General features: G+C 42.0%; 1 protein-coding gene across 1 annotated transcript in view; it reads left to right on the top strand.

Moving 5' to 3' along the window:
• Positions 1 to 11,519: 11,519 nt before the first annotated feature.
• CCDC112 (coiled-coil domain containing 112) overlaps positions 11,520 to 23,886 on the top strand; it is a 31,561-nt gene continuing 19,194 nt past the window's right edge. Inside the window, exons 1-2 of the mRNA XM_006927533.5 lie at positions 11,520 to 11,838; positions 22,440 to 22,561. Coding sequence (XP_006927595.3) covers positions 11,722 to 11,838; positions 22,440 to 22,561 — 239 coding nt within the window. The 5' untranslated portion in view covers positions 11,520 to 11,721. The remainder of the gene's footprint in view (positions 11,839 to 22,439; positions 22,562 to 23,886) is intronic.

Here is a 23,886-nt window from a genome sequence, read left to right as displayed (position 1 = left end):
AAATGAGGATTCCCGAGCTTACCAGCCTCCGCAGTATGGGATGGCACTCCAAAAAGAGACTAAAATAGATGTTGAGTGAGCCAACCAAATAAACCCAACTGCTTCCTAACACAGTGAGTGATCCTGAATCATTCTTGCAATCCCGGGGGCGGGGGGGGGGGGGGGGGGGGGGGAGGGGGGGAGCTGTTTTCCCTTTAATTCTTCTAAGGTGCCCCTGGATTCAGTTTCTGAAACTGCTGAACGTTTTTTGCGTTCAATGTTCATAATTGATTTTTTTCAGTAATTTTCTTTATGTTACCTGTCAGTTTTTGGTAAGCATATGTCACTTTTACTACCAGAATTGTGAAGCTTTTCTCTTTTGTCCCTGTTCTGGAATAATTTGAAAAGCATTAGAGCCTATTTAGTTCCTAAGATTTGGTTAAGATCAGCCTGTGAAGTCCTCTGGAATAAGGAGGACTCTTCTTAAGGATCCAGTCCTCTGGATCAGCCTGTGAGGTCCTCTGGGCCTGGTGTTCTTTGGGAGTCTACCATTGTAACAATTTTTATCCTTTTTCTTAGGTTTTTAATAGGTAATTTTTAGATTTTTATTTTACCAATTTTATTAAATTGTATTTTCTTAATTTTTTAAATGTTTATTTTTGAGAGAGGGAGAGAGACAGAGCGTGAGCGGGGGAGGGGCAGAGAGAGAGGGAGACACAGAATCCGAAGCAGGCTCTAGACTTCTGAGCTGTCAGCACAGAGCCCAACACGGGGCTTGAACTCATGAACTGTGAGATCATGACCTGAGCTGAAGTCAGACGCTTAACCAACTAAGCCACCCCGGTGCCCCTATCAATTGTATTTTCTTAGAAAAATTATTCATTTCATCTGGATTTTCAAATTTATTTGCAGACAATTAAGCAAAATAGTCATCTATGATTTTTTTTTAATTTTCCTTTGCATTTTATAGTATGTATATTTGTGCTTTTTTAAATCAGGTTAGCTAGTAGTTTAGTTTACCCTTTTTTTTAAAAGTTCATTCATTCATTCATTCCTTCTTTCATTCTGCGTTGCCAGCACAGAGCCCAACTCGGGGCTTGATCTCACGAACCATCAATAGTTGGACACTTAACTGACTGAGCCATCGGGTGCCCCTACCCTTCTTAATTGATAAATTTATTCATTGAGATCATTTCTCTGATTTTAATTTTATTGTTTTCTGCTTTCACATTTCTCAGTTCATTTTTCCTTCTTTCCTTTTGGTTGTTGATCTTGCCTCTGTCTTCCTGAGTCAGGTGGTTAATTAATTTACTTTTATTCTTTCTTATTTACTAATATAATGTTTAGCTCCACAAATTTGCTTCTGAGGATTGCTTTAGCTGTAATCCCTGGGTACTAATATGTAGCATTACCAGTGTTTTTTTGGAATTAAATGGCAAATTTAGTTTTGATATCTTTGTTGACTCTAGACTTTTCTGAGAGTTTTTTAAATTATTTTTTTATTTTTTTTTTTTTAAGTAGGTTCCATGCCCAACATGGGGCTTGAGCTCATGACCCTGACTGAGCCAGCATGCTCTACTGACTGAGCCAGCCAGGCACCCTTGGACTTCTTTTAGAGTTTTAAAGTTTCAGGTCACTGGGTCTTTTTGTCTTCTCAGTTGATTTGCTTTCTGATCAGAGAATTATATTTGTGTTATTTCTTTTTTTTTTCGATGTTTATTTATTTGAGAGAGAGTGTGTGCATGCAAGCAGGGGGAAGGGCAGGGAGAGGAAAAGGAGTTCTAAACAGGTTCTCCACTGTCAGGGCAGAGCCCAACGTGGGGCTTGAACCATGAGATCATGATCTGAGCTGAAATCAAGAGCTGCATGCTTAACCAACTGAGCCACCCCGGCGCCCCAGGTCTGTGTTATTTCTGCTTTCTGGTATTTATTGGGGTTTTTGGGGCCTACATATATGGTCAATTTTTGTGAATGTTCCATGAGTGTTAAAAAAAGAAGTATTATTTCTTTTCAGTGAACAGAGTTCAATATGTGTCAGATCTAGCTTATAAAATAGATCATTTAGTCTACTCTGTACTGAAGGCTCCAGGCTCCACGTTGTCTCCCCATGGCTTGGCAGCCTTAAATGAAAAGAGTGGTTTTGCTATAGGAGTCTGACAGCTATGATCCTAAGAGAGTGAACATCCCTGCCTCCCAAGCTAAAAACCAGTCCTTACAGAAATATTGATAGGCGGAGGAAACAGACCTACACAAGCAGTCATTCACTTATACTGGACAGCAGCCAGGTCAAGCACACGCTTGGACATACATATTTGTACAAAACCAAAACCTTTCTGTTTTCCCTTATTTTATCCTTGATTCTACCAAGATTGCCACCAGGTACTTCGCGCATAGTGATCTATAACAGCCTGGGAGCAGCCTCTCGATACCGCCTACTTTCATGACCAGATTGGGGTGGGACATCCACTTCTGTGTATATCCCCGTCCTTGGCACCTTGGCTTGGTATCCACAGTCTTTCCTTCACCATAGCCCTAACGTTTATAGATCTTCCTTCCAGTGTGAGCAAGCCATAAAATGTTTCTGTGCACATCACTAGACATTTATTTTGTGTTATGTTTTACAGGCACCAGTAAATGTTAAACTGGCATTATCAGGATTATCTCTGCCTATGTGTAATAAAAACCCAAAAAAAGGAGTGGTTTTAAAAATAGACGATTATTTTTCTCACATAAAAAGAAGCGCAGGAGGGCACCTGTTGGGATAAGCACTGGGTGTTGTATGGAAACGAATTTGACAATAAATTCCATATTAAAAAGAAAGAAAGAAAGAAAGAAAGAAAGAAAGAAAGAAAGAAGAGAGAGTCAGCATACCTGTTCAAATTAATACATGATAATTATTGGGGCGCCTGGGTGGAGCAGTCAGTTAAGCGTCCAACTTCAGCCAGGTCACGATCTCGCGGTCCGTGAGTTCGAGCCCCGCGTCGGGCTCTGGGCTGATGGCTCAGGGCCTGGAGCCTGTTTCCGATTCTGTGTCTCCCTCTCTCTCTGCCCCTCCCCCGTTCATGCTCTGTCTCTCTCTGTCCCAAAAATAAATAAATGTTGAAAAAAAATTTTTAAAAATACACGATAATTATTAAAAATTTCCAACATTATGGAAGTCCCAAACATTACTTGGTATTTTCTTTTTTATTTTCTTGATGTACAATTGTTTAACTTCCACACTTACGTCTAGGGCTATGCTTTTTGTTGAAAATTCTCAAGCAAGAAAGAGTAAATACTTATCGAAAAGTTATTTCATTCCTATGAGCTAGAAGTTTCTGAAAACTTTCCTAGAAACCCAAGGAAATACAGAGATGACATATGAGTTTAATTTTCTATCGACCTGCAAAAGAATGACCCTACAATAACTTTTTCTGAAATTCATTTTTTCAGAAATGATGGATTTATGCTCATCACATAGGTTGAAATTCGCAGGGAAAAGTGTTCTTTGAGGACTAAGTGGTGTAGTCATAAAACTACCAAATGGAGATTTTTCATTTCCCTGAGGTTGATGTGAGGGTTGCCAACCTAGGACTGCCTGCAAAAGAATAAAAAAACCCATTCAGGGGTGCCTGGGTGGTTCAGTTGGTTAAACGTCTGGCTTCAGCTCAGAGCATGATCTCGCGGTTTGTGGGTTCAAGCCCCGCATCGGGCCCTACGCTGACAGCCCAGAGCCTGGAGCCTGCTTCGGATTCTGGGTCTCCCTCTCTCTCTCTCTGCCTCTCTCCCACTCACACTCTGTATCCCTCTCTCTCTCAAAAATACATAAGCATTAAAAATTAAAAAAAAAAACAACACCCATTCAAACACAATTGATTATCTTCTTTATTTTCCACTGGACTTTAGAAAAAAATAGTCTGCAAAACAGACCTGGAGGTTATTGTGGTTTAGGAAAGTAAGTATTAATTATTAAGTCAGATCCAGGCTCTGTAGTTGGCTCTGTCATATTCAAGCCATATTATCTATAAAAGTTTGTTAGGGGCACCTTGGGTGGCTCAGTCAGTTAAGCGTCTGATTTTTTGATTCCAGCTCAGGTCATGATCTCACAGTTCATGAGTTTGCACATGAGATTGCACTGTCAGTGCAATCCAAGCCTGCTTGGGATTCTCTCCCTGCCTCTCTCTCTGCCCCTCCCCACTTGTGCTCTCTCTCACTCTCAAAATAAAGAAATAAATGCATTTTTTTAAGTTTATTCATTTATTATTTATGAGAGAGAGAGAGATAGAGCACAAGCAGGGGAGAGGCAGAGAGAGAGGGAGACACAGAATCCAAAGCAGGCTCCAGTCTCTGAGCTGTCAGCACAGAGCCCTACACAGGGCTTGAACTCACAAACTGTGAGATCATGACTTGACCTGAAGTCGGACGCTTGACTGAGCCACCCACTCCAACTTTATTTACACCAAGGGGTAGTTATGAGATTAATGAGAGTGTTTGGTACACAACAGGCAATCAAATGTAAGGATTATTATTTTCTAATACATGCTCACACTTTTTTCTTTTATCCAGACCTGCCCTCACTCTTCCTTAACAGCTATATCTTTTTTTTTTAATGTTTATTATTTTTGAGAGAGAGAGAGAGAGAGAGAGAACAGGGGAGGGGCAGAGAGAGAGGGAGACACAGAATCGGAAGCAGGCTCCAGGCTCTGAGCTATCAGCACAGAGCCCAATGTGGGGCTCGAACTCACAAGACAGCGAGATCATATCCTGAGCCAAAGTCAGACGCTCAACTGACTGAGCCATCCAGGTGCCCCTTAACAGGCATATCTTAATTGGATACCTCAGCTTCTCCATCCTTTGGTGGAGCTATTCTAAGGATTGTTCTGTGACCTTCCTTAGGAGATCTAGGTACAGTTAGTCCAACTGTCCACAGCAATAACTAATAAAGCCTCTTTTTAGGGTTTTCTCCCTTCCTTCACTTGGCTTCCTGGGACCACAGCCCAAATAAGGTCCCTCCCTTTGCTCACGTCCTTGACTCATGATCTGATTTCAGGGAAACTCAAACTTGCAGTCCTCTTCCTTCTTTCTAGTTGGAATATAAATATGAGAATTGGAAGGGAAGCTCTGACATGATCTCTGTTTGCAGATAATATCGTAGCATAAATGGAAACCCTAAAAGAATCACTCTAAAAATAAGACCAAAATTAAGAGAATTGATTCAAGCAGCAATATAAAAATTTAACAAAAATCTATTATCTTCACATATTCAAATTCAAAGAATAACTAGTGAGATGATATGAAAGAAAGGAAAATCACACTTATAGTTGCAATAAAAAACACAGGAATAGGGGCTCCTGGGTGGCTCAGTAGGTTAAGCATTTGACTTCAGGTCAGGTCATGATCTCACAGATTGTGGGTTTGAGCCTCATGTCAGCTGAGCTGACAGCACAGAGCCCGGATACTGCTTTGGATTCTGTGTCTCCTTTTCTCTCTGCCCTTCCCCTGCTTGTGCTCTCTCTCTCTGTCTCTCAAAAATAAATAAATTTTGGCACAAAAACAGACACATAGACCAATGGAATAGAATAGAAACCCCAGAACTAGACCCACAAACGTATGGCCAACTCATCTTTGACAAAGCAGGAAAGAACATCCAATGGAAAAAAGACAGCCTCTTTAACAAATGGTGCTGGGAGAACTGGACAGCAACATGCAGAAGGTTGAAACTAGACCACTTTCTCACACCATTCACAAAAATAAACTCAAAATGGATAAAGGACCTAAATGTGAGACAGGAAACCATCAAAACCCTAGAGGAGAAAGCAGGAAAAGACCTCTCTGACCTCAGCCGTAGCAATCTCTTACTCGACACATCCCCAAAGGCAAGGGAATTAAAAGCAAAAGTGAATTACTGGGACCTTATGAAGATAAAAAGCTTCTGCACAGCAAAGGAAACAACCAACAAAACTAAAAGGCAACCAACGGAATGGGAAAAGATATTCGCAAATGACATATCAGACAAAGGGCTAGTATCCAAAATCTATAAAGAGCTCACCAAACTCCACACCCAAAAAACAAATAACCCAGTGAAGAAATGGGCAGAAAACATGAATAGACACTTCTCTAAAGAAGACATCCGGATGGCCAACAGGCACATGAAAAGATGTTCAGCGTCGCTCCTTATCAGGGAAATACAAATCAAAACCACACTCAGGTATCACCTCACGCCAGTCAGAGTGGCCAAAATGAACAAATCAGGAGACTATAGATGCTGGTGAGGATGTGGAGAAATGGGAACCCTCTTGCACTGTTGGTGGGAATGCAAATTGGTGCAGCCGCTCTGGAAAGCAGTGTGGAGGTTCCTCAGAAAATTAAAAATAGACCTACCCTATGACCCAGCAATAGCACTGCTAGGAATTTATCCAAGGGATACAGGAGTACTGATGCATAGGGCCACTTGTACCCCAATGTTCATAGCAGCACTCTCAACAATAGCCAAATTATGGAAAGAGCCTAAATGTCCACCAACTGATGAATGGATAAAGAAATTGTGGTTTATATACACAATGGAGTACTACGTGGCAATGAGAAAAAATGAAATATGGCCTTTTGTAGCAACGTGGATGGAACTGGAGAGTGTGATGCTAAGTGAAATAAGCCATACAGAGAAAGACAGATACCATATGGTTTCACTCTTATGTGGACCCTGAGAAATTAACAGGAACCCATGGGGTAGGGGAAGGAAAAAAAAAAAAAACAGGTTAGAGTGGAAGAGAGCCAAAGCATAAGAGACTCTTAAAAACTGAGAACAAACTGAGGGTTGATGGGGGGTGGGAGGGAGGAGAGGGTGGGTGATGGGTATTGAGGAGGGCACCTTTTGGGATGAGCACTGGGTGTTGTATGGAAACCAATTTGTCAATAAACTTCATAAAAAAAATAAGTAAATAAATAAATTTTTCTTTAAAAAGCTTCGGAATAAATTTAAAGGAAAATCTTCACTCTTCAAAGATGCAAACGTAGGGGCGCCTGGGTGGCTCGGTTGAGCATCTGACTCTTGGTTTTAGCTCAGGTCATGATCTCACAGTTCATGAATTTGAGCCCCACATGGGGCTCTGTGCTGATAGGGTGGGGCTTGCCTGAGATTCTCTTTCTCTCCCTCCTTCTCTCACCCCTCCTGTTCTCTCTCTCTCTCTCTCTCTCTCTCAAAATAAACTTAAAAAAAAAAAAAAGAGGAAGATTTCTGTGAAGTGATACCAAGTGAGTTCCCAGAGATATTATTAGGTGAAAAACGTAACATGTAGAGGATTATATACAGTATGTGTTATGAGTTGAATTGTGTCTTCCCAAGAGATGCTGAAGTCCGAACGCCCAGTACCTGTGAACTTAGTTGGAGATGGGATCTTTGCAGCTGTAGTCAAGTTAAGATAAGGTTATACTGGATTAGGATGGACCCTAATCCAATGACTGGTGCCCTTATAAGAAGAGGAAAATTTGGACACAGAGAGCCATCGTGCTGGGAGAGCCCATGGAAAGATGGGAGCAGACACTGGAGTAATGCTTCCACAAGCCAGGGAGCACCGCAGCTTGCCAGTGACCGTCAGAAGTTGGAGAGCACCATCGGACAGATACCGCCTCTGAGCCACAAGAAGGGGCTTCTAGCTTCTTGAACTGTGAGAGAATAAGTTTCTTTTTTTTTTTTTATTTAAAAAAAATTTTTTTTTTTACATTTATTTATTTTTGAGACAGAGAGAGACAGAGCATGAACGGGGGAGGGGCAGAGAGAGAGGGAGACGCAGAATCGGAAGTAGGCTCCAGCCTCTGAGCCATCAGCCCAGAGCCGTATGCGGGGCTCGAACTCACGGACCGCGAGATCGTGGCCTGAGCCGAAGTCGGATGCTCAACCAACTGAGCCACCCAGGCGCCCCCAGAATAAGTTTCTATTGTTATAAACCACTGAGTTTGCAATACTTTGTCACGGCAGCTCTAAGACAATACAATATGCTACATGTTTTTGTAAGAGAAAGGAAATATACATATATATATATATATATATATATATATATATAAGATTATACATATGCCTACATAAGTAACACATATATGTTATATATGACACACATGTGACACATGTAAGATATATAGCACATAATATATATGTTATATATGTAGACATAGGTATAAGTGTGTGTGTGTGTGTGTATACATTCATTTTTGCAGAAAGAAATGTGAAAGGCAAGCCAGAAATTAATAAAAATGTTTACATGTCGAGGATCATTTGAAATGGCATGGAGAGGATGTGTTAGCAAGACTTCTTTAAATAGACCTTGTCAGATCATTTTGGCTTTACATATGTCACATATGTTTTACATCTCTTTAAAAAAGTAAACCAGAGAGAAAATAAAAAAGAGGAAGCACTGAAACTGAACACAAATACAATCGAAAGAACCCAGCTATAAACAAATTGATGCCATAACCATAGAGAGAAAAGACAGATTTCAGTAAACCGTCTCTGTGCGGACAGCTCAGAGCCTGGAGCCTGCTTCCAATTCTGTGTCTCTCTCTCTCTGCCCCTTCCCCACTTGTGCTCTGTCTCTCTGGTCTCTCAAAAATAAATAAGCATTAAAAAAAAAAAAAAAACTCTGATGGGATAGCCAGTGCAGGACATAGCCTAAGGACAAAAGAACTGCAAAAATTTCACTCAGTGGGTTGACTATTAGTGGAGATAGTGGAACTGTAATTTGAGAGTATGCAATTTTTGCGAGAAAAAGCAATTAAGTAATATGTTCGTGGCCTAAGGAACCAAGATTTTCGGTATGAGAGAAAGGCAAATCCAAAAGAGGTTAAGGAAAGACAAACCTCTGATGTTAAATTAGAATTAGTGCAAAATGCAAGACAATGACACCGTGTAATAACAATATATTTTGTAGCTCTGATCACTGAAAGGGGCCTGGAAGTGAGGACCCAGGCAGCTGCCTAATCTCACTGCAAAAGCCTGCTCTGGTTTTCTGTTTATGAGATTCTTAATCATTTCTTGGAATTCTCCGTCCTGATAAACCACTGAAAGCCTTCAACATAGCCGGCATCTTAATTGTTGCACGTATATTCCCTTAGAGTGTCCACCCATTCCTGTGTTGCCCCTTGCAGAGACCACTGCATTGAAATTGTTGATTGGCTGTTTTTCCCCTGAGGCTGCCAGATTTTTCTAGACTAACAGCAACAAGAGCTCAGGCGGTGCTATAGCAACAGACCTCATTTGGGACAAAATGTAAGTATATAAATGACACATAATTTATATACTTAACAGGGAAAGGAGAGAAGATCCTCTGGTCTCCCCACATCTACCAACCACCTTGTGCTGAAACACTCCAGTCAGGAAGAGTCCACACCCCAGGGCACCTGGGTGGCTCAGTTGGTTAAGTGTGTGACTTTGGCCTAGGTCATGATCTCATGGTCCGTGGGTTCGAGCCCTGGGTCGGGCTCTGTGCTGCCAGCTCAGGGCCTGGAGCCTGCTTCAGATTCTGTGTCTCCTTCTCTCTCTGCCTCTCCCCTGCTCACACTCTGTCTCTCTCTCTCAAAAATAAATAAACAAAAATAAATAAAATGTTTTGTTTTTAAATAAAAAAAAGGTCAAACACCAGCCTTTTCACTTGTGCCCTGGGCTCCAGGGTACAAACACCCTCTACGAGTCCTCACCCTGGGAACACAACACAGAAAAGATCACACATCTTCTCTGGTCACACATTTTTCAGCTAGCACCTCATTTATCTGGTCACCTGCATCACACAATCTGTGAAATACCTGTCATTTCTATTCCTCGCCTTCGATATCTCCTCATCCCTCTCAGTGAGGCTTTGGTCCTCACCATCCCGCTGGTGGTGCTCTTGTCCAGTGGCCATGGCCTCCCCGTTGCCAAATCCAACCATTATTCCCTGTTTTCATCTCACTCACCTCCCGGGGAGCAAACCGCACAGTTGATCATTCTCTCCTTCTCAAAACATGTTTTTCTTCCAAAGACTTGTGGTTTTTCTCCCTTCTCTCCTTCTGAGTCTCCCTTCTCCTCCTGTCCATGGTCACCTATGTTGGAGGGCCCTAGGACTCAGTTGTCAGACTTCAATCTATACACTCCCTGTGTGAGCTCATTCAGAGTTATTTACAATATTTTCTACATGCAGATGAAGGCCAAAGTCACATCTTTAGCTCCAGTCTGTCTCTTGGGGTCCAGAAGCATTTATCCACCTACCCGTGTAATTTCTCTATCAGGATCGTCTCTGGTCAGGATGCCTAGGTTTGTATCCTTATCTGTGAAATGGAGATGATAATACTTAACTGGGTTACTTAGAACAGTGCGGACACAAAGTAAGTACTCAAAAAATACCCTATTTGTTTACTTGTTTAAATTGCTGACTAAAAGTTAGAAGGAACCTTGTGTGTGTGTGTGTGTTTGTGTGTGTGTCTAAGTCTACACTGTCTAAGTCTACGATGAATTCCAAAGGCCTAGAACAGCCCTTGGCATCTAAAAGGAGCTGGATGTTGATTAAGTGAAGGGATGAATGAATGAATCCATTTCTTCAAACAGGCGGTGCATTCCGCTATGCTTTGACTGGAGGGATCATCTGTGGCCTTTTTCCACCTCCCTGACACAGTATCTTTGGAATCTCTTTTCTTATTGACCAAGTGTGGCATTTTTGCCTCTGGTATCCGACAGTGTGCAGAATTCCCTGTTTCGTTTCTTTTAAAGTGTGAAATAGAGTTTATTGTTCAAGCCCATAAATAAGTGCTTTTTCATTTTCACTCAGTTTTACCAGTGGTTTGTAGAAACCTAGAAGGAAGTTCTATTATGTAAAATATCTCTGTACATCTATAGGTGGAGCTGTATCTATATATGACACGAATAGATTTGACAGTAAAAGGGGGTCCGGAATCGGAGGTGAATAAGGGGATTAGCAAGATTTTGCTGAACGAGTGTAGACAAGTGCTGGGTCAAAGTTTACACAAACCCGCAGTAGCATAGTGAGGCTCTGGCCTGTAGCCCCGCCCCTCACTCAGGCCCCGCCCCTTTCCTCCACCCCGTCCCTTGCTCCGCCCACACCTGTAATCCGGCCGCGCCCTGAAGATACCCAGGTCCCTCCCTGCCTGCACTCTGGCCCAGCTCAGTCCGCATTCCGGCCCCGCCCTGCATCCCGCCCAGTCTCCACCTCCACCCTGCCCCACGCGGCTGCTAGGGGCGCCTCGGTCCCGCGCTCTGGCCCCGCCCCACACCTTGACCCGGCCCCTGCCTGACCCACCCTGCGCACTGGCCCTACCCCATCTCTCAACCCCGTCTGCGCTCCCGCCAGGCCAGAGCTCCTACCCCACCCTGAGATCCAGCCCCGCCCAGCTCGGCCCTTCCTTGCATCCCGGCCCAGCCCAGTCCAGGCCCTGCCCCACATCTCGGCCCTGCCCAGCCCTTGGCCCCGCCCCATGCTCCCCTTCCCCACCCTGCTCCTCGGCACCGCCCGCACCTCGGCCCCGCCCCATGCCCCAGCCCCGCCCTGCCCTCGGTCCCGCCCTGCCCTCAGTACCCACCCCCTGCCTACCCCGTGCTCCGGCTCCGCCCTGATCCCCGGCCCCGCCCCACATCTCGGCCCCTCCCTGCGTCCCGGCTAGGTCTTGCTCTGCTTCCAGAAGAGCTCCGTTGCACGGGGAACGGTCTGCAGGACCAGGAGCTCCCGTGGCCCGAACCCTCTGGCCCGGGTGGCCGCTGCGGCCCGAACAGCTTGGCGAGGAAAGATGGCCGCCCTGACGACGGTCGTGGTGGCCGCGGCGGCCACCGCGGTAGCCGGGGCTGTGGCGGGGGCGGGCGCGGCCACCGGGAGCGGCATGGGAGCAGCGGCGGTGCCGCAACAGGTAAATCGAGGAGGGCCGGAAGCCTCTCTGGCGGCGAGCGTGGGCCCGAGGGGATGTGGGTGCCGGGGGCGGGACGGGGACCCGGCCCTCGCCGAACAGGTGTCCTAGGCAGCACGGTACCCGAGGCGGGAGGCGCGGTGTTAGCCTCCCTTTGCTCGCGGTCTGGCCCACGCCGGGCGTTGTGCGCTTTTGGCGTGTGCGTTTATCTGCTTTTACAGAGCTACCTCCATGTGGTTTCGGAGTCGAGGGAAGATCTGGGTGGAAGCCCTGGCTCTGCCTCTTCTTAGCCCTGTGAGGGGAACATATTCTCTCCGCGACTCAGTGCCTTCTCGAAAAACTGGATCTGGTCATTGCATCTTACCGAGCAGTGGTCCTTATGTGTGGGAAGGCCCTCGCACAGTGCTTGGTTTGAGAGAGATTCGGTGCCAAGTAATTGGTGGCTGCTTTGTTATTGTACCTGCGCCGGGAATACAAGGAGGAATAAATATGGGGTGGTCCGAGGCAGATGTGTTTCCAGAGATCTGCATATAGGATCCTTTTCTCTGCAGGGAGGACCAGAGGGTCCTCGGGAATTATTGGATCCAGTTGCTTAAGCCAAAGCCCTTAACTGCGCTCGTTCTCTCACAGCCCACACCCAAAAGCATGGGCAGTTCCTCCATGTTCTAGCTGCGGAATAAATCCAGAATCCCACTCTTAACACCTCCAGTGCCACTGCCCTTGTCCCCACCATCATTTCTCCCTGGCTGAAATACTTTCCTAATTGGTTTGTGTTCTAACAGCCTTGCCTTCCTAAAGTATTTTCAACAGCCAGGGCGATTCAGGCCAATAATGACATTCTTCTGCTCAGAACCCTCATAGTAAAAGCCAAGGTCCTTATCATTGTCTACAGGGCCCATGAGTTACCCCCACCATCTCTCTTCTGCTCTTCTTCTTCTCTGGACTTCTTCTCCAGTCCCCTGCTGTGAGTTGGCTGCAGCCATCCTGGCCTCCTGGTTGTCCCTCAGACATTCCTAGCACTCTCCTACTTTATTACCTTTGTAATTGCTATTCCCTCTGTTTGGAATGCTGTTCCCGGTCTGTTCTATGGCTAACTGTGTTCCTTCCAGGTAACTCTGTTCAGATGCCATCAGCTCAGTGATTCTTTTCATAACCTCCCGAAACCGAATCTCTTTAGTTAGCATATGCCCTATTCCCTTTCCTGGTTTTATTTTGCTCCATAGCCCTTATTACCGTATGCTACCTTACATATTTTCATTTTTCTCCACACGTCCGCCCCCACCGTGGGAACATAAGCTGTATGAGGGCAGAAACTTTTGGAAGTTTTATTCACTATTGTGTTCCCAGGTCCACTATCGTGTGTAGTCCTGGAACGTAGTAGGCACTCCCTAAATATTTGAGGATCGATCCAAAACTGAGGGAAGGCTGTTGTGAGCTGAGGACAGGTACCATCATTTTCTTCCTCTAAGGAAATACAGCGATTATCTGTCTTTACTTGTATAAGCTCAGGAAATTCCACCTCAGGCAAATGTTTTCACACAGCAATTCTGTTTATTATTCTAACTCTGGCCCAGAGATCTTGGGGGGGGGGGGGATGTAAAATTTATAAAAATACATAACACAGGAAATATTTATTGAATAATTTTTAAAAATTTGTTTCATGCGTGATCCTAGTAGTGTAGCCATCTTGCTGGCTTTTTCCATGAAATCTTTCTGGCTCATTCTAGTTCAAAGTGATTTGTTCTCTAAATTCTTATAACCATGTTTTGCCTCCTGATTTGCATTTTTCACAAGTTGCCTAATACTGTTAATTGATGAGCCTTTTTATCACGCTACCATGATGATCCCCAGAGATTTGCCTTTCCAGGGGTTGGATCAGAGTCACCTGTGGAGCTGTTTCAGGTGTTTTATCTGTTCCCGACATTTAGCGATGTCTTAAGACATTTTTGGTTGTCACACCGGGGTAGGTGCTGTGTGTACTACTAGTGGGCAGAGGCCAAAGGACAGCCACCCCCCCTGCCCAAACGAAAAATTATCTAGTCCAAAATGTCAGAGTGTTGAGGTTGAGACACCCTGCTTTATATGCTCTCATCACTTGGAAGGGTAGAGCCTCACAGTTGATGATGACAGCACTGATAGAGTAGAATCCAAGGGTGTTTGGACTTTTAAAAAGGAATTACGGTCATTGCCGTACCAAATTGTGAGGTTTTGGAGGATTTTAATTATGTGTTACCCATCTTCGTACTTCCTTCAGTATACCACACACGTACCTATGCACGCAGATTCTCAGCCTAACACTGAACTTGAATATTTGTCATATGATTAAGTGAATATTTCTAGTGACTCTAATAGTAAAACCAACTAATGCTTTCTTGAAGAGATGTAATTTTCCTAATGACAACCTCATCATGTAGGAGAGGTTCACTTAAATATCTAAAATTCCTCTCTGGGTCCGTTAGGGCTGCCGTGGCAAAATACCACAGACTGCGTGGTTTCAACAACAGAAATTACTTTCCTCACAATTCTGGAGGCCAGAAGTCCGAGATCAAGGTACCACCAGTATTGGTTTCTGGTGTGAGCTCTTTTCTTGGCTTGTAGACAGCTGCCTTCTCATGTGTCCTTACATGGCCTTTCCTCTGTGCACATGCAGTGACAGAGAGAGATCACCAATGTCTCTTCCTCTTTCTTTTTTTTTTTTTTAATATTTTTAAATGTTTATTTTTGAGAGACAGAGCATGAGCGGGGGTAGGGGCAGAGAGAGAGTGAAAGAGACACGGAATGTGAAGCAGGCTCCAGGCTCTGAACTGTCAGCACAGAGCCCGATGCGATGCTCGAACCCACGAACCGCGAGATCATGACCTGAGCTGAAGTCAAACACTCAACCAACTAAGACACCCAGGCGCCCAGTCTCTTCCTCTTCTTATAAGGACACTAGTCCTTTTGGAATAGGACCCCACCCTTATGATCTCATTTAACTTTAATTACCTCCTCAAAGGCCTTATCTCCAAATATAGTCACAAAGGGGGTTAGGGCTCCACTATATGAATTTAGGAGGGACATAAGTCAGTCCATAACGGTTCCTTTATGTTATTTTGGAGAAATTCTCTTTGAAGTTTTAGAAACAGTTTGTATCGTACTTTATTCTACAACCTCCTTAGGGTGTGGAACCCTATAAATTTCTTACCCGTAACAAAAAGTAATAATGTCACCTGTCTATCCTTTCTAATATCTGTATATTATTTCTTGATAATCCTCACCGATGCCTTTCAGCACTGAATACCACAAATCTGTCTACCCTCCTCTCAAATGCCGTTTCCCTCTTAATCAGTTTAATAGACGAATGATGAGTTTTTAAAGGTATCTGTAACAGTATCACACTAGCGTATGTCTCTGCTTTTACCAGGAAAGGGCTGTGTCTTCTGTTTTGTTTTGTTTCTTCAGTGACCTTCCCTCTGATGGCCTAAACATTATGGCCTTTGGCTGCTTGGAGTAGTCCTTTGGTAAGAAGCACATTCCTTCTCTGACTTTAAATGATTACTCAAAAGGGATTTCCTCTAGACAATCACACACATGCTGGGCACCTGGGTAGCTCAGTCTGTTGAGCTTCTGACTCTTGATCTCGGCTCAAGTCGTGATCTCACTGTTCGTGGAATGAAGCCCGCCTCCCCCTCCCCACTCCATTGGGTTCTGTGCTGGCAGTGCCGAGCCTGCTTGAGATTCTCATTCTGTTTCTGCCCCTGCCCTGTTCGCATTTGCACACTCTGTTTCTCAAAATAAATAAATAAACTTTTTAAAAATTTTTTAATGTTTATTTACTTTTGAGAGAGACAGAGAGAGAGATGAGTCAGGGAGGGAGAGAGGGAGACACAGAATCCAAAGCAGGCTCCAGGCTCTGAGCTGTCAGCACAGAGCCCAACATGGGGCTCTAACTCACGGAACACGAGATCATGACCTGAGCTGAAGTCAGACGCTTAACCGACTGAGCCACCCAGGTGCCCTAAATAAACTTAAAAAAAAAAACCTTAAAAAGGAGCACCTGAGTGGCTCAGTTGGTTAAGCATCTGACTTCAGCTTAGGTCATGATCTTGTGGTTTATGAGTTTGAGCCCCACATCGGGCTCTGTGCTGACAGCTCAGAGCCTGGAGCCTGCTTAGGATTCTGTGTCTCCCTCTCTCTTTACCCCTCCCCTTGCTCACCTTCTGTCTTTTTCTCTTTCTCTCAAAAATAAATAAACATTAAAAAAAATCTTAAAAAAAAAAGAAGAGAAAATCACACACATGCATAGGGTTATGTCCGTGTTCAGGTGTGGTAGGCTGAATCTTGGCTCTCCAAGGACATTCACATTCTAATCCCCAGTACTTGTGACTATGTGACCTTACATGGTAAAAGGGACTTGGCAGATGTGATTGAATTACTGATCTTAAAATGGGGAGATTATCCTGGATTAAATGGTTGAGCCTAATGTGTTCACCAGGGTCCTTATAACAGGAATGTAGAAGGACCAGAGCCAGCAGTAGGAGATGGGAGAGTGGAAGCAAGAGGAAGAAGTGACATGAGAAAGTGGCATGAGCCAAGGCTGAAGGTAGCTTTTAAGAACCTATAGGAAGTATGGAAGTAGATTTTCCTCTGAAGCCTTCCAGGAGGAACACAAACTTGTCCACACCTTAACATACACTTGGCCTCCAGAACTGGAGGAGAATAAATTTGTGTTAAGCCAGGGAGGTTGTGTGAAAGTGATTCGTGGTGAGCTGTTACAGTAGCAGTAGGAAACTAATACACCAGGGAAGGGCGTGAGAAGGCCCTACGCTTTCATGGTTGGCCAACCTTGAAGCTCCGTGCAGGTGACGAGTGAAGACTAAGGTTGACTTGTAAACTCTCCGCCTGAGGGGTGACAGTATGTCCTGCCACGCACACAGACCACGTCAGCAAAGGCTGGGAGGCAAACTGGTTCATGGCATCTAGGAAACATTCTGACCAGCCAACCGTCAGGTGACAGCTGAGCTAACTGCCTCACAGAGTACAGACTTCACAGGATTAGTTCAGGAAGGTGACTAAACAAAGGGCAACAACAACACATGTTGGGCATGGAAGAAAATCTCATATTCAGAGCTACCAAATAATACATTTTTTAAAAGTCAAGGGGTTTTGTGTTTTGTTTTGTTTTGTTTTGTTTTACCAAAATGACATTTTTAGTGGAATGAAAAGAAATTGATAAGTATTTGGAATGAAAAGGAATTGACAAATATTTGGAATGAGAAGAAATTGACAAATATTTCATGAAGAAAACACGTTTAAAAATATTTAGGCTTCTCATTCATAAATATGGTAGCTTTTTTTTCATTTCCAAAAAAAATCTACTTTTAATTTTAAGTATATTTTAACATCCTTTTATAGTTTTCTTCATGTAGATTTTATGTATTTTTATTAAGTTAATTCCCAATGTTTTGTTCTTGCTGTTAATAGGATATTTATATCCCATTCTCTCCAAAGTTACTCTTTTCTTTTCTTTTCTTTCTTTCTTTCTTTCTTTCTTTCTTTCTTTCTTTTCTTTCTTAAAAAAAATTACGTCCAAGTTAGTTAGCATATGGTGCAACAATGATTTCAGGAGCAGATTCCTTAATGCCTCTTACCCATTTAGCCTATCCCTCTCCCACAACCCCTCCATTAACCCTCTGTTTGTCTCCATATTTAAGAGTCTCTTATGTTTTTGTCCCTTTCCCTGTTTTTATATATTTTTTGCTTCCCTTTCCCTGTGTTCATCTGTTCTGTGTCATAAAGTCCTCATGAGTGAAGTCATATGATATTTGTCTTTCTCTGACTAATTTCGCCTAGCATGATACCCTCTAGTTCCATCCACATAGTTGCAAATGGAAAGTGAAGGTTTTTTTTAATGTTTATTTATTTTGAGAGAGAGAGAGAATGTATGCAAGTGGGGGAGGGGCAATGAGAGAGGGAGAGAGAGAGAATCCCAAGCAGGATCCAGTTCAGTGAGGAGCCCATAGCAGGACTCGATCTCTTGACTGTGAGATCACCACCCGAGCCCATATCAAGAGTTGGGATGCTCAGTTGACTGAGCCACCCAGGTACCCCTAAACGTCAAGTTTTTAACAAAAAAAATTATGAGACGTGCAAAGGAAAACTAGATAAAATAATAGACAAAGACTTTTAAATAAGCAGTTTCATTTATTTCTTTTTTATTTTTAAGTATAATTTATTGTCAAATTGGCTTCCATATAATACCTAGTGCTCATCCCAACAAGTGCCCTCCTCAATGCCCATCACCCACTTTCCCCTCTCCCCCACCCCCCCCCCATCAACACTCAGTTTTTTTCTCTGTATTTAAGAGTTTCTTACGGTTTGCCTCCCTCCCTCTCTGTTTGTAACTTTTTTCCCTCTTCCCTGTCCCCATGGTTTTCTGTTAATTAAATAAGCAGTTTTAAATTGTTCAAAAAACTAAAGGAAACCATGGCTATAGAACTAAAAGAAAGTATGAGGATGATATCTCACCAAATTAAAAATACTTATAAAGAGATTTAAATTGTTTAAAAAAATTAAATAGAAATTCTGGAGTTAAAAAGTATGAGAACTCAAATGAAAAGTTCACCGAAGGGGCTGAACATCAGATTTGAACTGGCAGAAGAAAGAGGAAATGTGAAGATAGGTCAATTCAGATTATCCAGACTAAGGAACAGAAGGAAAAAAGAAGAAAAGTGAAAGAGCTTCAGAGCCCCATGAAACACCATGAAGGTTAGACTGAGAGTCTCAGAAGGAGAAGAGAGAAATGGGGAGGGGCAGAATATTTGAAGAAATAATGGCTGAAAACTCCCCAAATTTGATGAAAAATATTCTACATATTTTAGAGCTTGATGAACTCTGAGTACATAATGAAATAATCAAAGAGATCATACCTAGACACATCATAATCAAACTGTTGAAAAACACAGACAAAAAGAAAAAAATCTTGAAAGCACCAAAGGAGAAGCAACTGAACACATACAAGGAATCTTCGATAAGATTAACAGCTGACTTCTCATCAGAAACCTTGGATTCCAGAAGGCAGTAGCATGATGCAAAGTGCTGAAAGAAAAGGACTATCAGTCAAGAAATCTATGTCCACCAAAAGTATTCTCTAAAATGGAGAAATTGAGACATTCCCAGATAAACTAACAGACTTCATTTCCAGCATATATGCCTTACAAGAAATATTAAAGGAAGTCTTTCAGACTGAAATAAAAAGACTACATAGAAATTCAAATCTACTTGAGGAAGATTATGAATAAAGAGTACTGGTGAAGTAAGTGGAGAGGTAAATATAGAAGTCAATATAAACATTTTTTTGTTTGTAACAAACTTTTTTCAGAAAATACAGGAGAGAGCATTTTTCAACTCATTGTGTGGGACCATTATGATTACCCTGATACACAATCAGGCAAAGACATTACAAGGAAGAAAATAACAGACTAGTATTTCTTAATACAGATGTGAATTCCCCAACAAAATATTATCGACCTAAATCTAACAACATACAAAAAGGATTATGCACCATGGTCAAATGAGATTTGTTCCAGACATGCAAGGTTGGTTCAACATATAAAAATCAATCAGTGTGATAGAGTATATTAATAGAATAAAGGACAAGCCACATGATCATTTCAGTAGATTTAGAAAGAGCAACTGACAAGATCTGACACTTTTTCATGATAAAAAATATTCAACAAACTAGCAATAAAAGGGAACTCCTCAATCTGGTAAGGCATCTATAAAATGCCCACAGCTCACATAATACTTAATGACAAAGTATTAAAAGCTTCCCCCATAAGATCAGGAACAAGACAAGAATGTACATTCTCACCACTAATTCACTGGAGATTCTAGCAAGGGCAATTAGGCAAGAAAAACAAACTGGAAAGGAAGATGTGAAACTATTCGTATTTGCAGGTGACATGATTTTGTATATAAAAATTTTTAAAGAATTCATGTAAAGACTCCTAGAGCAAATAAATTCAGCAAGATTGAAGGATTAAAAAGCAGTCAACAAAAATCAGTTGTAATTCTATATGCTAGCAATGGACAGTTCAAAAATGCAAGTAAGAAAATAATTCCATTTACAGTAGTATCACAAGAAGAAAATACATAGGAATGAATTTAACAAAAGAAGTGCAAAACTTATACTCTGAAAACTGAAAAACATCGTTGAAAGAAAGTAAGGAAGACCTACATCATTGACCATTTCAGGTTCATGAATATGAAGACTCAATATTGTTAAAATGGCAATACTCCCCAGATTGATTTACACAGTCAGTGCAATTCCTATGAAAATCTCTGTTGCCTTTTTATGCATAAGTTGATAAACTGATCCTAAAATTCATATGGGAAATGCAAGGGATGCAAAATAGCCAAGACAGTCTTGAAGAACAAATTTGGAGGACTCCCTACTTTTGATTTCAAAACTTATTATGAAGCTACAGTAATCAACAGTGTGGTACTGGCATTAAAGAGAAGACATACAGATCAAAAAGAGTTAAGAGGTAAACTCTATGTTCATGGGCAATTGATTTTCAACAAGGGTGTCAAGATAATTCAATAAGGAAAGAAGATGTTTTTCAGCAAGTGGTGTTGGAACAACTGGATATCCACATACACCATATGCAAAAATTAACTCAAAATAGATGGAGACTGAAATGTTAAGAGATAAAACTATACAACTCTTTAAAAAGGTGTAGGTGTGAGTCTTCATGACCTTTGATTGTTTCTTCTATATGATATTGAATACACAAGCAAATACATTATCAAAATTGACAGCATTTGTGCTTTGAAGGATGTTATCAAGAAAATGGGGGGGGGGGAAATGTGCAAGTCTTTTATCTGATAAGGATATATCCAGAATATATAAAGAATGTTTCCAACTCAACAACGAAAAGACAATCCAATTTTTAAAATGAGAAAGTAAAACATAGGGTTACCATATGATCCAAAAATTCCCTTGCAAGGTGTATGCCCAGGAGAGTTAGAAAACATATTCATACTAAAACTTGTATACAAATGTTCATAGTAGCATTATTCATGTTGGCCAAATAGTGGAAGTAGCCCGTTACCCATCAACTGATGAGCAGATAAACAAAATATGGTAGATCCATATAATAGAATATTATTCAGCCATAAAAAGGAATACAGTACAGATATATGGTACAGTGTGGGTAAATATTGAAAAGATGCTGTGTGAAAGAAGCCAGACACAAGAGGTTGCACATTGTATGATCCCATTTATATTAATTTTCCAGAACAGACAAATCCATGGAGTCAAAAATAGATTGAATGGTGGCCAGGGGCTTGTGGGGAAGGCAGGTGGGCAGTGACTCCTAATGGGTATGGGGTTTCTTTTTGGTATGATGGAAATTTTCTGCACTTAGATAGTAGTGATGCTTGCACACATTTGTGAATATACTAAAAACCCTGAATTGTACACTTTAGATCGGTACACTGTATGGTAATTTGAACTATATCTCCACGAAAAAAATATTTCCTAAATTCTTTACTTTTGTTTTGTCTGCTGCTAGACATGTAAAGCCTTGTTTCCTTTCTCTCTCATCTCCTACATCAATCTGTCAGCAATTCCTCTTGTTTATAGACCCAAAATGTATTTAGTTTTCTTCCTTTTATATCCGCCACCCCAGTGGTCCTAGACACCGCGGTTCCTCATCTGTATTGCTGCACCAGCTACCACCTCGATCCTTCTGCTTCCAGTCTTGCTTTACCTCCACCCCCACCTCCCACCAGTTTATTCTCCAAAAATGGCCAGAAAGAGTTTCTTAAAAAATTAAATGTATCATGGTATTCTCCTGCTCAAAACCCTCCAGTAAACTCCAGAATCCCCCTCCACCCCCACCAAGTCACTTAAAATGCCAATGTGATATACCTGCCCGTCTACCTTCATCTTGTACCAAGCTCTCCATCTTTTCTGATATCATGTTGCCCTTTCTCTGCTGAAACCAGCCGAGGTCTTTTCTTGCCCTGGGGCTTTTTCACATTCTGGGCCTCGCCCTGGGACCTCTTTCCCTACTGGCTGGTTCCAGTCTTCAATGTCATCCCCCCAAATAGAACTTCTGTGGCCATTCTAATTCTAACTGAAAAAACAACCTTTTGACCCATTATCTCTATCTCAGTACTTTTTATTTCCTTAGTAGCACTTATTGCAATTGGTGATTTTTTTTTTTTTTTTTTATTGCTTGTTTACTCTTTTCTTTTTAAATTTGTTTCCCTCACTAGACTTTAAGGCTGGGGCCATATTCATGTGGGTCATCATTGTTTCCCTGGTGTCTCGTGCACCACAGGTCACATCGTTAAGTGTTCAATATATATTGCTAAATGGCTGAATGGAAGAATTAGATCTTTCTGTAGGAATCCCTGGAGACTTAACATTTCCTACTCAGTAATTCAGCATTTTAAGGTAAGATATTCCTTCTTCCACAAAATATATTTCTAAAAATTAAATAAGATCAGCCCCCAAGTTATCCCCTGAGAGAAACTTCATTATTGACGCTATGTCTCTGAAAGAAACTCTGCCTTCACCTCTTACCCTAAATTTGGTTTTGTTCTCCACGTAGAATGATAGCTGTCTTGGTACTTCAGGTGGGATTCGTCCTTTTCAGCTTCAAAACTGGAAGCAGAAAGTTAATCGGACAAAAAAAGCGGAGTTTATACGCACAGCAGAAAAACTAAAAAATCAGTAAGTATAAGAATGTTATCTTCAGTTAACATAACAAGCCATTTTATTGTGGACAGTCTAAAGTTAATTCTACTCCACCCAATCCCGTCCCACATTAAATTACAAAATTCGAGGCACCAGCTTTTTCAAAGATGAACAAGAAAAAGGCAGGAGGTATGAAGTACACAAATTGTTACAGACTGTTTAATATAAAGTTTAAGTAGAGCTATTTCAATTTCATCTACTATTTTGAATATGTGTATTTCAAGGGAAACAAAACATTTATTTCTTTAGATTACACCTATCGGGGGCACCTGGGTGTCTCAGTCAGTTAAGCATCTGACTTCTGCTCAGGTCATGATCTCGCAGTTCATGAGTTCGAGCCCCGTGTCAGGCTCTGTGCTGACAGCTTGGAGCCTGGAGCCTGCTTCAGATTCTGTGTCTCCACCTCTCCCTACCCCTTGCCTGCTCACACTCTGTCTCTCTCTCTCTCAAAAATAAACATTAACAAAAATTTTAGATTGCATATATCAATGCATTTTCATTTACCAATGTAAGCACTTGTTAAATAACTTGGAGGGAATCAATAATTTTAATGAAGAGTCTATACCCTGGAGTTACTTTTCTGGAAATGGCCTTTTAATTGGTCTCCCTCCCTCAGTCTCCCCTTTCAGATCCGTCCTGCACATCATGAGTAGGGTCCTTGACAAGTTGCCATTTATTTTAATTTTTAGTGTATGTATAGTATTTCTTTAAATGGCCAGTGACATGTGTTGAATGGTCAACATTGTCAGCAGCTCCACGATATGATGAATATTGCGAAGAATGATCAAAAGAATTAGAACTCATAATGCCCGGCTCTACCCTGCAGTTGAGAGCTTTATATAAACCCTGCTTTGAATTTGTATAGTATCGATTTGGTAAGGAATCAGGAGATATAGAGCCTGTTGTACAGAATGGTCTTTGGACCAGAATTAGTGGCAGTTCTCTGTTTAGAAATTCTGCCAACAAAAAAGTATACTGTTTGAATTTTGAAACGTTATACCATATGTAGCTTTGGAAGTTTGAATTCACCCTGCGTTTATGTAGTACTTCTATTTTTAATACTCAGAATTTGAGAAAATACAATTTCATTTTATTTTTTATTTTATTTCTAAAATGCATGACTTTATTTTATTTTATTTTTTTACTTTATTTTGAGAAGGGGGTGGGGATCTCCAAGCAGGCTCCAAGCTGACAGTGCAGAGCCCGATGCGGGCTCGATCGTACGAACCGTAAGATCATGACCTGAGCTGAAACCAAGAGTTGGGATGCTTAACCGACTGAACCACCCAGGTGCCCCTAAA

This window comes from Felis catus, chromosome A1 (genome assembly GCF_018350175.1).
Source record: "Felis catus isolate Fca126 chromosome A1, F.catus_Fca126_mat1.0, whole genome shotgun sequence".
NCBI lineage: Eukaryota > Metazoa > Chordata > Mammalia > Carnivora > Felidae > Felis > Felis catus.
The sequence above is the reverse complement of the archived record's forward strand: the minus strand, read 5'-3'. Positions and strand labels throughout refer to the sequence as shown.